The 13,613-nt window shown below is 33.8% G+C and overlaps 3 protein-coding genes across 3 annotated transcripts; 2 read left to right on the top strand and 1 right to left on the bottom strand.

Moving 5' to 3' along the window:
* Positions 1 to 1,323: 1,323 nt before the first annotated feature.
* On the bottom strand, positions 1,324 to 3,804 carry LOC110726437 (expansin-A10-like). The gene is made up of 3 exons (XM_021905916.1): positions 3,466 to 3,804; positions 2,776 to 3,088; positions 1,324 to 1,660 (listed from the first exon to the last, which is right to left on the bottom strand). The coding sequence occupies exons 1-3, from the start codon at positions 3,602 to 3,604 to the stop codon at positions 1,357 to 1,359; spliced, it is 756 nt and encodes a 251-aa protein (XP_021761608.1). The 5' UTR covers positions 3,605 to 3,804; the 3' UTR covers positions 1,324 to 1,356.
* Positions 3,805 to 8,931: 5,127 nt separating this feature from the next.
* On the top strand, positions 8,932 to 11,919 carry LOC110726294. Its single transcript, XM_021905746.1, has 5 exons — positions 8,932 to 10,213; positions 10,368 to 10,717; positions 10,940 to 11,371; positions 11,444 to 11,727; positions 11,790 to 11,919. Exons 1-5 carry the CDS (start codon positions 8,932 to 8,934, stop codon positions 11,917 to 11,919), a joined length of 2,478 nt encoding a protein of 825 aa, XP_021761438.1.
* Positions 11,920 to 12,279: 360 nt separating this feature from the next.
* LOC110726293 lies at positions 12,280 to 12,888 on the top strand. The gene has a single exon (XM_021905745.1). It carries the CDS (start codon positions 12,280 to 12,282, stop codon positions 12,886 to 12,888), a length of 609 nt encoding a protein of 202 aa, XP_021761437.1.
* The last annotated feature ends 725 nt before the right edge of the window (positions 12,889 to 13,613 follow it).

The following is a 13,613-nucleotide window of genomic DNA, read 5'->3' as shown; positions in this document are numbered from 1 at the left end:
AGTACATAATCGTGAATTTATAAAAAATTACACATTAAAATAAAAATCAAATTAACAACAAATTAAAAATTACCCTTTAAGGGATTAAGGTTACCATAAAAATAGTTAAAGTTAATCTCAAACTGACCGTCTTACAATAAAATTAACATACACCGCCTTACACAAGATTTTTTTTTTTTTTTTTTTTTTTTAATTTTTGGCAGAGGTTTGGTCTATTTCTATTAAGAATAATTTCTAAAATAAGTTCAAAAGAATAAAGTCTACCATCCATTGAATTAAAATTATGACATTATTATAGTGCTAAACAACTTTCTTACTTGGTTGACCACAGAAAATAATCTTGTACTCCGTATGATTTAATAGTTTTCATGTAGCCGTGTAGCTTTAATTTAATATTGCAATTGATGTTTGGTTGAACATCACAATGAAGGGGCAAAGTAAGCAACATTCTATACCTGAATAATTACTCTCGAAAAAAATTATAAGCAATTACTAGTTTACTACAGTACATATTTTCAGTATGATGTTACAAATATAAAACGGAGAAAGTATTAGCTACGACGCACGCTGGGCAGTCCTATGTACAATCACACTTAGAAAGCAAGAATAAATACAGTCATTTAAGTGTCTTTATATCTGGCTGTCGAATCATTGACATGCCACATGATCTTCATGCAGGCGTGCACATCGGCAGGCAGAAAGTATCTTGAACTAATATCATGGCATAACAAGTAACAACAAACACAATACAAATATACAATAACAAAAATAACTTTCAATGATAACTCAAAAATATAATAATAACATCCTTTCATACTTGTATAATTTAGTAACACTTAAAACACACTCACAACAAACTACATAATTTAACTGCTAATGCAGTTATTACACTTGATTTTGCTTAAACACAAACTTAACAGACAATAATCACTTAACTCAACTCAAACCAAACCTTAATTATTCCTAAATACTTTATAAAAAAAAAAAAAAAAATGCCACTTCTAAAATTACCAATTAAATATTGGCGGGTGGTAAAAACCCACCTCTGCCTAAATTCTGTCCCATTATAATATCAGGACAGAAATAAAATAACCCATGACGCATAATTGAATTTCTTTTTTTAGAAAAATAAAAATATGAAATGGGCTTGGTGTTACAAAAAAGGCCCAAATCAATTTTTTAATTTTCCTTTTTAAATTCAGGACTGATATATAATAAGGGTTACAATAAAATTAACCCTTATTATTGTGTACCCCACACTTTGTATTTAAAAAAAAAAAAAACTACACTTAGTTAATTATGCCTAGTAAAAATATGACTTTCTTTTTTTTTTTTTTTTCTAGTGATATTTATGTATTAAAATTGGCCACCGGTGTAAGTTTGGCCAAACGACCAATTAGGAGGTGCCACGTTGAGGGCGGTGACAGTTCGGCCGTCACTGGCGGTGACCTTAAAGGAGAGGCTTTGACCATTGAGGAGAGAGTTGCTTTGCCAATTTTGCCCCCAGTTTCTTGACATAGATTGCCAATTAGTTCTAGACCCTTTGATTGAGGCTGCATGAACATCTCCTGCACCTCCAACGTTGGTGATTAAAACCAAGTTGAAGTAAGAATGACCGTTGATTGTGAATCTGATTCCACCCTTCTTTCGGCATGGTACTCTGCATTTACATACATAGGATTATTATTAATATTATGATTTTCTTTTAAATTTAATGGCACAGTATTTGGACATGTCACATAAAAGATATGAGTAATTGTTCTTGATTTTAGGGTTTGGTACCTTTCCAAGGTGGAAAAATAGGTTTATGACTTTGATGTCGTATACTCGTATGGAATAAAGTTTGGTATATTAATAAGTTAATCATAGCCTAACTTGTTAGACTAATGTCTTGTAATAAGTATTTCATCTGTTTCATATTATTTGTTAGTTGTTACACACTGCATAAATGAAAATGTCATACGGAGTAATACTTAATTGTTACATACAGGTACGGAGTACTATTTTTGGCAAATTATAACACCTAAAAATATACTTAAAATACCCTTGTGTAATATAAGGTAGGGACAATATTTTTATGCCAAAAGTGGTGTCTTGCGTTCTCTCTTTAACTTTATTAATATATATATTTTTATGCCAAATGTGTATTTTATGATTATTGTGAAACTGAGGAAGTACATGCGATAGTCTAGAGAGTCTTTTGTGTTACCATAGAAGACAAAAATCAATGTGATTAACCCAAGTTCTATATGCCTGCAATCAAGGTTAATTATCCTTAAATATCAATATTTTTTAAGAATAATAGTTTGGTGCATACATTTTTTTTTTATTTTTTACAACAGGTGCATACATTTATGTGACCTTTTATACATGCATGAATGATGTAACTAGCCAAGTTTATCAAACAACTATTGTATGTTCTCTTTCACAAATATAAACTCAAAACACATAACATGGAACTAGCTAAAAGATGGGCACTAGTGTACTCTTTTACTACCAAGTACATTTACTTTTTCTAAAATTAAAATCAGTAAATTAATTAAACCCCATACCCCCCCCCCCCAACTTAATTAAGAAAAGCAACCCCCAAAACAGTTAAAGAAAAGAGCTAACGACAGTTAGAATTAAACTAACAAAAAGAATTAGTGGGTTATGATATATGCATAATAAAATCACATGGCAATATAGTACAATTAATATTTATTTTAACTTAATATTCCGTAATTTTATTTTTAGCTCCTTATGTGCAATCAGTGAGCCGTATAATTAGCTAACCTTCTAAAGGAAACGGGGACAATTCCAGCCTTGTAGTGAGCCATTTGCTGGAAAACAGGCTGAGCAAGGTCAAAGTGCCTCAAGGGAGGGTTGCACCAACCTCCTGCGTTGTTTGGCAGCGCATTGTTTGGTGGGCAGAAATTGGTGGCCGTCACAATAATTGACCCCGGAAGACACCACCTCGCGTCGTTCACGCACCGCATCTCGTAGCACGCCCCGCAGCTCAACCCTCCGTTGAACAGCGCCGTGCTCAATGCCGCCGTGTTTGTACCATAGCCTTGGCTGTACAAGTTTCCATACCCACATGCCCCTCCTGAAAATTTTGTATCAAATATACAACAATTAGTTAACATGCATGTACATTAGTAACTAGGAAATAACTTTTTTGTTACACAAATTTTAGAATAATGTGTGCAATAATCAATTTCATGTACGGAGTACTTTATATGAATTATTGGACCGTCTTATGGCTTGTCTCGTTAAATTGGACTATATCTTCTTATAACAAGGTGTTTTAATTAGTGTATCATCCCACCTCCTCGTAATAAAGTATCTATCCGCTCACTTACTAAATTGAGCTAGAGTATCAGCTAGAGGAGGTGGGATGATATACTACAGTAAGTGAGCGGATAGATACTTCAAAATTTGAATAAATTAGATAAAAAAAAAAAAGAAAAAAAGATGGCATACCCATAGTGCCAGAGGCGTCGCCACCACCGTAGAAGGTGGCGTGAGCTTCTGTCCAACCTTGCCCGGCATGGGGATGAGCAAAGGAAGAGTAAAAAAGAAGAGAGGAAATGGTTAGGACAAGGTAGACAACGTGAGACATGTTTGGTTCCTTTAGTGTAAGACTTTATGCACTAAAGGAGTAAAGAAGTTTGGGAAGTGAGTTGAGCTAAAATGGGAGCGGGGTAAGGGGGATTAAATAGAGGGAAAAAGTGAAGTGTGGGGTTTGGTTTTTTGGACTAAAGAGGCACAAAGTTGAAACTTAATTAGCCCACAAATACTAGGGGTTCGATGAGGTCAGAATTAATTAAAAGTTGCTAGTCATGTTACTAAATGATTAGAAGTGTGGTTCACTTATTCCCCAATCGAGAAGTTGATTATAATCAAAGTTAAGTTAATTAATATGTTTTAATGTTATGAATATTCTCTGTTATCGTTACAATTATTTACTAATGGCACTTAGAGCTGGCCGAGCACAGTTAGTATGTCTAATGTTTTAGCAGGTCATGTCTAGAGAACGGGTCACGAAAAAAGTTGTATTGTATAAAACTCATGCTGATTTTATAAATAGAGCCCGCGTGCAGCTTGGTCCACATGTTGGGTCAGCAGGTCCCATTAATTTTTATATTTTTATAGATTGGTCAAAAATAAATTAAGCGAGTCATTGTGCTCGTTGCAAATTTTGAAAATGGTGTCCACACAACCTATGACCCTCTGCCTTTATTTTGTACGCATGCATTTTGTCATGTCGAGCTTATAGCGTGTTCATACCGAGTTGGGCTATTTTCATGTCATTTGGGTCCAAATTCTCATGTGTTGTGTCAACCTGATTCATGGCAAAGTCTTATTGTATTATACTCTTATGTTTATATAATTGAAATTATACATTCTTAATAAACCTAACTCAACTCATATCCGTACCCAAAATTGCTTGATTTAAAACTGATTTGAATTGATATTTGGCCAAGTTAAACATGATTGGATGAGTGAAACTAGCTCGAATCAAAATTGACCCAACCCAAATAGATTTGAATCGACCAAAATCAAATGTAGTTGAATTTTTTTATTTTTACATGATAAGCTCATTTTCAATAGACTAAAAATCAACCCAATTCGAATAGTCAACCTACACTGCAAATAAAAGTCTCCTTAAATGAATTTCACCGTAGTTGAATGAACCAAACACAACCCATATTTGATCCATAAACCAACTCACCCAAATCCGAACCTAAATGAAAAGACTTATTATGTAAACTCTTATTTCTAGATGATTTAACACTACACCAATTAATATAAGCATTATATAATCCAATATACCTACAGAAAAGCTTTAGTAAAATATACATATACCCCAACGCCATAATTCCCTAGTTACTTATTGCAAATCTCAAATTGTAGTTATTATATTAACCTTGAAAATCAAGGCGTTAATTATACATCCTTTTGTGTAAAGATTGAGCAATAAGAATGATAAATGAATCCACAGAAATAACCTTATCATTTCAACTACATACGTATGTACTCAACTCGTATTTCAAAAAATTGAAGAATTGAAATGGTACCAAGTTTATGATCAGCCGTTGGTTTTAGGAGAGAAAGACAAAGTTGAATGCAGCCACACACACCTATGTGCTATATATGTTATGTTATGTTATGAATTCAAGTATGGCCCTCCAAACAAGGACTAGTTGCCACAACTAGCTTCTGTAATTCAACCCTTTCATCAATTGTCGTCTGTCTTTTTCGTTGTAGCCTTAGATTAGCGACTCCATACCAACGTATGTACATACTTTCATAAGTGATAAGATTTTTTTTTTTTTTTTTTTTTTATATCAATATGACGTATTTAATTATTTTCTGTTGCCTACTATTTATGGGTATTTATTTGGAAAACAATCGTGCTCCTTCCTCTTTTTTTTTTTTTTTTTTTTGAGTTGTTGTAGAAATAATAATACTTCAAAATAAAAATCTTATTCTAATGTTTTTTCTTGACTACACCTTTGTTCAATGTGATATATATATATATATATATATATATATATATATATATATATATATATATATATATATATATATATATATATATATATATATAATTAATTTCCTTTTCATATTCTATTTTATCTATTATAAAGTATATTAAATACTATCCCGTACCTGCAATTTTGCTTGAAAATTGTAATTAAGTTTATAATAATAATAATAATAATAGCAGTAATAACTCTCGATTTAAATGTCAATGCAATAGTTAGAGCAGGAATTCGGGCGAGGCCGTGCCACCTCGAGCCGAAGGAAGGGCCGGAACGAGGTGAAGGCGGGCTATGCCGTGCCGGGCCTTCAAATTACACACCCTAGCCCACGTCATGCCCTACGTGCCTGGCGGGTCGGGCCGTGGGCCAGTCCATTATTTTTATTATTAATTAATTAATTTTACTATTTTTATTATTTTTATTTATATTATTTATAGTTCTTTATATTATTATGGTTCTTTTTATTATTTTTATTTTTATTTTTGTTATTTTTATTATTATGGTCGTGCTGGCGGGCCAAAAGTTCGTGCCGCCTACGGGCCGACCTGACGAATGCCCAACTATAGCAATAGTTGAACAATTTTAAAGGTTTTCACACTACTTATTTACTCCGTATTACATTAAGTAAACTCTTGTTTCTAGAAATGTTGGTGGATGTAAGAAAAATGAAAATAAAGTAAAATAAAGTGTATAAGGCAAAAAAAAAAAAAAACACCTAAGTAATAAGATATAGTAAATGAAAAGGGGCGAATGGTTAGATTGGTTACTTTAAACTACTTGTAATATTTACGGACGAGTTGATAGAATTAAAAGGTGGCCGGCTTGGAGGTGTAAGAAATTTTGGAAGATTAATGGATGAAAATGTGTATGTATTGGGAGGTAATAATAATACCTCAAAACGGATAAATAAATGGAGAGTGCACACCTTTAAAACAACACAAATTCTTATATGTGGCGTCAACCAGCGCAATCATTATAAGGGTTACTTCTTAATGTTATAGGAGTTACTCGGTCAGTGTTATATAAGTTATTTCATCAGTGTTATAGAGGTTATCTGGTCAATATTATAAGGGTTATCCGGTCAGTATTACAGGGATTACTCATCAGTGTTATAAAAATTATTTTGTTCTTTAATAAGCAGCTACATAATGTGACCAGCCGCACACAAGATGCACCGTTAAAACAAATACAAGTAATATAGTTTGCAATGGAGGGAGAAAAAACTACACTAACATATAAAGTCCATGTCACGGACATTTCTAAAGGTGATGATCTGACATACAAGTATATATATCAGGTTTACTAATCTTAACACGAATACGACTTCGACCTACACACAAATTTATTAATGTGAATAACCGATTTATTTATTTAATTTTTTTTTTTTTAATAATAATATTACCGATTGAAGCTTCATGCGACATTGGTCCGGCATAATTACTAGAAAGCTAGCTTATACATCAACTTTTTATGTTACTTCATCTTGAATAGACATTGACTTTATATAGGGTTATTTGTTACCAAGTACTCCCTTTGTGTTTTAATAAGTGTTATAGTTTGACTTTTTTTACTATTTATATAATGGTTTTGACTTTATTAATTTACTAATCTTTTATATAATTTAAGAAACGTTTTTCACGAGAAGCCTCCAAAACCCAAATACTTGTCTCACATTCACTCCCGCTCAAATACATTAATCCCTCCAAAAATACCTACTTTAAAATTTAGAATTCTAAAAACAATTAAACTTTAAACAAAAAAAAATAAAAAAAATAAAAAAAAAATCAGCTAATAACTACCACTACAAAGTACAAACTACCCACTAAAAAAACTGAAGGCAAGTTTATCCAACAATTACACGGTTAAAATAAATCCACTAAACATATTCTTCTCCATTTCATAATCTCAAATCTGAATGCAATACTCCCAAATTAATCCATTTTGAAGGAAAAAACAAAAAAATTACACACTTTAACCCATCACCGTCTAGACGCCTGGACGCTAGCGTACTTGTGACATTTTGCGGCGATACATATGCCTCCCACAACCTTACTGCTACTGCCAATTACGGTTAAAAGTATGTTTATATCCACCTATTCCTTTTGAGTGGAAAAATACCTTAACTTTCAATTTATATCTCTTTTAAAATAAAAAATTATTATTTTCTCTTTGGTTTATTTGTTATCGATAATATAATTTAGTCAATGATGATTATTATTTTAGTTTTTACCAACCTTCAACCATAAGAACTATTTCGTCTGTAACTATTAATAGTAGTTTATTGGCATTTTGATTATTGTTTGTTTTATTTTGATGCATTGATATTTTGAACTTTTATTTTTCAATTTTAAGTTGCAAAGTATTTGCTGGGATTTGAATCATTGATTCATTGAATTGGTAATTTGCAGGATTTTAAGGTACCTCTTTCGCCGAAGAGCTTAAGAGAAAGAAGAAAAAAGAAGACAAGGTATACATAGATATGGATTAATTGGTCAAGTTTAATATGACTCAAGTGTATTAAAATTAGATAGAGCAAAGAGGGTTACTGTACATGTAATATATAGTAGTTCAAAACTTAATATGAAGTATATATTATGAAGAATGATCGTTATAGTTTTATCTTCATAGCCTTATTATGTCAATGTTACATACACTTGATTGGTTGCACAAAATTAATGGGTATGATGTTGTGTTGAGTTTAAATACATAAAATTTAAGCGTATGTTGCTGAATGTTCCCCTCCTTTGTGTGAAAATTACCAAATTAAAATGAGTTTGAGTGGCACTTGCTCAATGTTATTGGAGTTACCCGTTTAACTACCCATCATTCTTACTCAATAGTTAGTAGTACTATTTTCATCATATTCTGCCATTTTTAATACTGTAAAACTTTTCAAAGGCCATCATCAATTCAACACAATACAATCCTATGTTTATCTAACTAACTACATATATTAAAGAAGCACGATCCTTGCGACTATTAATGATGCAATTACGTCGATCTACACATCAATATCACGATGGGACACATGAAGTAGAATAATTTTCTAATGAGATTAATATGAATGGTACTTATAAGAACCATTAATATTTATATTATAATACTAATACCTTGCATAAAGGATTCTATTAAATTTATAAAAACTTTCATCCCAGAAAGCTCACCTAATGATGGGATAGACAATGATGCTAGACCTGATGAGAAAATTGTCGGAGGGAGAGATAACCACCTTGCCAAGCTACTTAACCACACATATTATTGATATCAATATTATTAATTGATATTCACTGAAATAAATTATTTACATGCAAAAGTGACTCATAAATGTCGTAGAGATGAGTTTGATAGACGATGGGAGTTTAGACCTAGAACGGTTGTGTGTCCTAATTGCAAGGCCCATATGTGGATAGAAGAATGGGTAAAGAGTAGCAATAAAACACACCCAAGGTTCAATCACTACTGTCAAAGTGGGCAAGTTATATTGCCGCTTTTACCTTTAACACCGCCATTTCTAATGTCAATTTTGCCATGTCAGCAATTTCGAAGCAATATTAGAGCTTTTAACTCTATGTTAGCTTTCACCTCTATGGGCGGTCGGATTGATAACACCGTTAATGATGGTAGAGGCCCCTATGTCTATAGTATAAGTGGTAGCAATTACCATCGAATTGGAACTTTACTCCCTGAGCCTGGAACTGGGCCAAAATCTGCACAGTTGTACATCTATGACACTGATAATGAAACATCCATCCGGCTACATTACATGGGGGGTACGGAGGCTTCTTCCCTAGATCCAAAAATTTTACAAGGACTAAAAACGATGCTTGATGATATAAATCCTTATGTCGCAGTATTCAGAAATGCTGGCAGTATGTTGCTCGATCAATGTGATCATCAAGATTTAAGAATAAAACTTATTTTCGCAAGAGAAGGTAGACAATATATCCAACCAACCGCAAGTGAAGTGGCAGCATTGATGGTAGGAGATGAAACTGAAGACACATGTAATCGAGATATCATATTGCAAAAAGTAGATGGTGGGTTACAAAGGATTGATGAAACTCATCCAAGTTATATGCCTTTGCAATACCCACTATTGTTCCCATATGGCACCGATGGATGGAGAGCAGAGATACCTAAGGTGTCCGGTACAAGTAACAGTCGAAATACCGTGACAATGCAACAATTCTATGCATTTAGGATACATGATAAGGAAGAAGAGGGTGACACCTTGATAGATGTCGGCCGGTTACTGGAACAATTTGTTGTTGATGCATATGTTGCAATGGAACAATATCGATTGCTTTTTATAAGGAGAAATCAAGGTAGGCTTCGCTCTGACTTATACAATGGACTCCAAGATGCAATCACGGCTGGAGATGTGAATGCTATTGGTGTAGGCCGAAAATTCATATTACCATCATCCTTCACACGAAGCCCCCGTAATATGGCCCATCATTATCAAGATGCTATAGCAATTGTCCGTTTTTTGGGTCCACCTGATTTATTTATAACTTTCACTTACAATCCAAACTGGCCTAAGATTGTAAATGAGATATTTACACGTGGAAGTCGCCGCACTGAAGATAGACCAGACATTATAGCGCGTGTTTTCAAAATCAAATTGAAACGAATGCTTCGCGATTTGAAGGATGAACGGAAGTTTGGGAAAGTCATTGCTGGTGAGGTTTCTAGGTTAATTATACAATCGTACTATATTTCTTGACATATTACATTAATTAACATGTGTTATATTTCATGTTCTAGATTTTTATGTCATTGAATTTCAAAAGTGAGGACTTCCACATGCGCATATTCTCATAACATTGGCTCCAGAAGATAAGCCTAAGTGTCCAAAGGATATCGATGTACTTGTTTCTGCGAAAATCCCTCACAAGGATACAGATCCTTTGGCATATGAAACAGTTACCAAGAACATGCTCCATGGACCATGTGGGCCATGTTTAATATATGGAAAGTATTCAAAGCATTTCCCGAAGAAATTTCTCGAGGAAACCACCTTTGATGATAATGGCTTTGTGCAGTATAGACGTAGACAAAATAGAGAGCCTATCATTGTTAATGGAAGGGAGGTTGATAATCGCTGGGTGGTGCCATACAACAGAGATCTATGTGTTAAGTACAATGCACACATAAATGTTGAGCTTGTTGCTGCGAGAGGTGTGGTGAAGTATCTATAAAAGTATGTTGCTAAAGGTCAAGATCGAGCAACGGTTGTCATTGAAAACAATTCAACCACACGACGTGGTCAAGAGGTACGACAAGCAAGTAGGGTGGATGAGATACAAAAATACTTAGATTGTCGGTATGTATCATCCATTGAAGCATGATGGAGAATATTTGAGTTTGATTTGCAACATCAATATCCTTCAACGGAACTACTTCAGTTTCATCTACCTAGTGAACAATTTGTGGTTTTTAATGATAATGATGATATGCATACAATCCTTGAACAACCGAGATTGCAACAAACCATGTTAAATATGTGGTTTCAAGCTAACAAGGATTTTCCAGAAGCAAATCAATACACTTACCAAAATTTTCCAACGGGATTCAGATGGGATCTTTCTTTAAAAAGGTGGACACAACGACAAATTGATAGACCTTGCATTGGTATATTACCTTTTGTTCATCCAAATTCGGGGGAACGATATTACTTACGGATGCTTTTAACTAAGGTTTCTGGAGCAAAATCTTTTGAAGATATACAAACTATTGATGGTGTCATCCACCCTACCTTCAGATTTGCATGTCATGCCTTAGGGTTGTTTGACGACGATAATGAGTGGCTTGCAACTTTGTCAGAAGCATCTAACTGGGTATAGGGTTCACAATTGAGAAACTTGTTTTGCGCCATATTGATGTTTTCAGAAGTAAGTGATCCGAAACAGTTGAGGGAACAGCATTGGGGTGAACTTACTGATGACCTTGAGAGAATGATGCAACGTCAAACTAGAAACCCTAATTTACGACTAACTCCCGAAGAGATGCAGAACCAAGGAGTACAAGAGATTAAGCATATCTTGAATAAACTTGGAAGGTCATTGTCAAATTTCCTTGACATGCCACAACCTTCTTTGGAGATAGCACGCAATGCCTTAAATCGGTTGATAAGTGATGAACTTGATTATGATTCACATTATGAGGCCAATAGATTTGATACCTTAGTTAAAGGGTTAAACACAGATCAATATAGAGTATATGCTGAAAAACTTGATGCTCATTCTTGATATGTAGGTGGGCTGTTTTTTTTGTCTACGGTAGTGGTGGGACAGGAAAGACATACTTGTGGAACACTCTTATTGAAAAAATTAGATCCGAAAGAAAGATCATGCTCTTTGTGGCTTCATCAGGAATTGCTGCTTAATTATTGCCTGGGGGTAAAGCTACATATTCAACTTTCAAGATTCCTTTCGATCTTGATCAACATTCGGTTTGTAACTTCAAAAAAGACTCAACCCGTGCTGATTTGATCCATGAAGCATCATTAATTACATGGGATGAGGCTCCAATGACCCATCGATTAGCATTTGAGGCGGTAGATCAACATTTCTAGGACATTTGTAATGAAAATATAGTTTTCGGAGGTAAATTAGTTGTTCTTGGTGGAGACTTTAGGTAGATACTTCCAATGGTGCCAGATGAAGGACGAGAATCTATTGTTGCAGCTACCTTGCACTGAGCGTCCTTTTGGAAAGAGCGCCAAGTTATGTGCCTAAGGATAAACATGCGTTTATGTCGAAGTGAAGTTCCCTCCAATACCCTTGAACAAATTCAAGAATTTGCTGATTGGATAATAAAATTTGGAGAAGGAGATATAGCAGGAGTTCCCATTACAGAGGAAGGGGAACCGAATTGGATTGAAATGCCACATGATTTTTTGATAACTGATGATGAACATGGTTTGCAAAATCTCATTAACTTTGTCTACCCCAACTTGCCTTCAAATTACATAGATTGGGAGTACCTCAAGGATCGCGGAATTCTAGCACCAACAAATAATGATGTAGATGAGTTAAATTTGAAAATTTTATCAATGCTACCAGGAAATGTGCAGAGATATTATAGTTCGGATACTTTGGGTCATACAGAAGATGGTGGGTTCTTTGATAACATGGAGCCTATGGAATTATTAAACTCATTAAATTTGTCAAGTCTTCCTAATCATTACTTAGAGTTGAAAGTTGGTGCCCCGGTAATATTAATGCGAAATATGAACCAATCCATAGGGTTGTGCAATGGAACACGCCTTATAATCAAGAAGTTGGGTTATAGGGTGATTGAAGCACAAGTGATCACTAATTCAAGAGCTACGGAATCAGTTCTGATTCCGTGAATTGATTTAACACCTTCTAACAAGAAGATTGATCTTCCTCTCAAAAGAAGGCAATTTCCATTAAAATTAGCCTTTACCATGACAATAAATAAAAGCCAATGACAAACGATGAGCAAAGTTGGCATTTTTCTCCCTAGGCCCGTGTTTAGTCAAGGCCAATTATATGTTGCTATGTCACGAGTTACATCTTCTTTCGGGCTAAAAATCTTACTACAAAATAAGAAGGATGTTTCTAACAATTTGACTAAAAATATTGTGTATAAGAAAGTATTAAACAGTGTAAATTAGCTATGTATGCAGTTTTGTTATAACATTTATTTAGTAACTCTTAGCAATGTTTGTTTTAGTGTAATTTCATAGCTATACTTTTTTTTATTTTTATTTTATTTTTATTTTTTTATAATTCTCTTTGTCATGTTAATGCTTCCATTTTACTTTATGAAAGATTTATTTTATTATCTATACTATTTATATAACCTTTATACATGTGCAAGGTTGGATCGATAATGATATATTATGTAAATTATTTTTTATGCCCAGTTCAATGATATTAAAATACAGGAAATGGACACAAGATACACACCATGTCGTTTTATTACCCTTATTAAATTGAAAGTGAATATGAGAGTGCATTTATTATGGATGGTCAATGAACAAGCTAGAGCTAGAGGTACAAATTACGTCCATCGTTCATGGAGTATGGTATTCATTGACTCAGAGGTTTG

The sequence above is a fragment of the Chenopodium quinoa genome, unplaced genomic scaffold (assembly GCF_001683475.1).
Source record: "Chenopodium quinoa cultivar QQ74 unplaced genomic scaffold, ASM168347v1, whole genome shotgun sequence".
Taxonomy (NCBI): Eukaryota; Viridiplantae; Streptophyta; class Magnoliopsida; order Caryophyllales; family Amaranthaceae; genus Chenopodium; species Chenopodium quinoa.
Note: the sequence above shows the minus strand (reverse complement) of the source record. Positions and strands in the feature narration are given on the sequence as shown.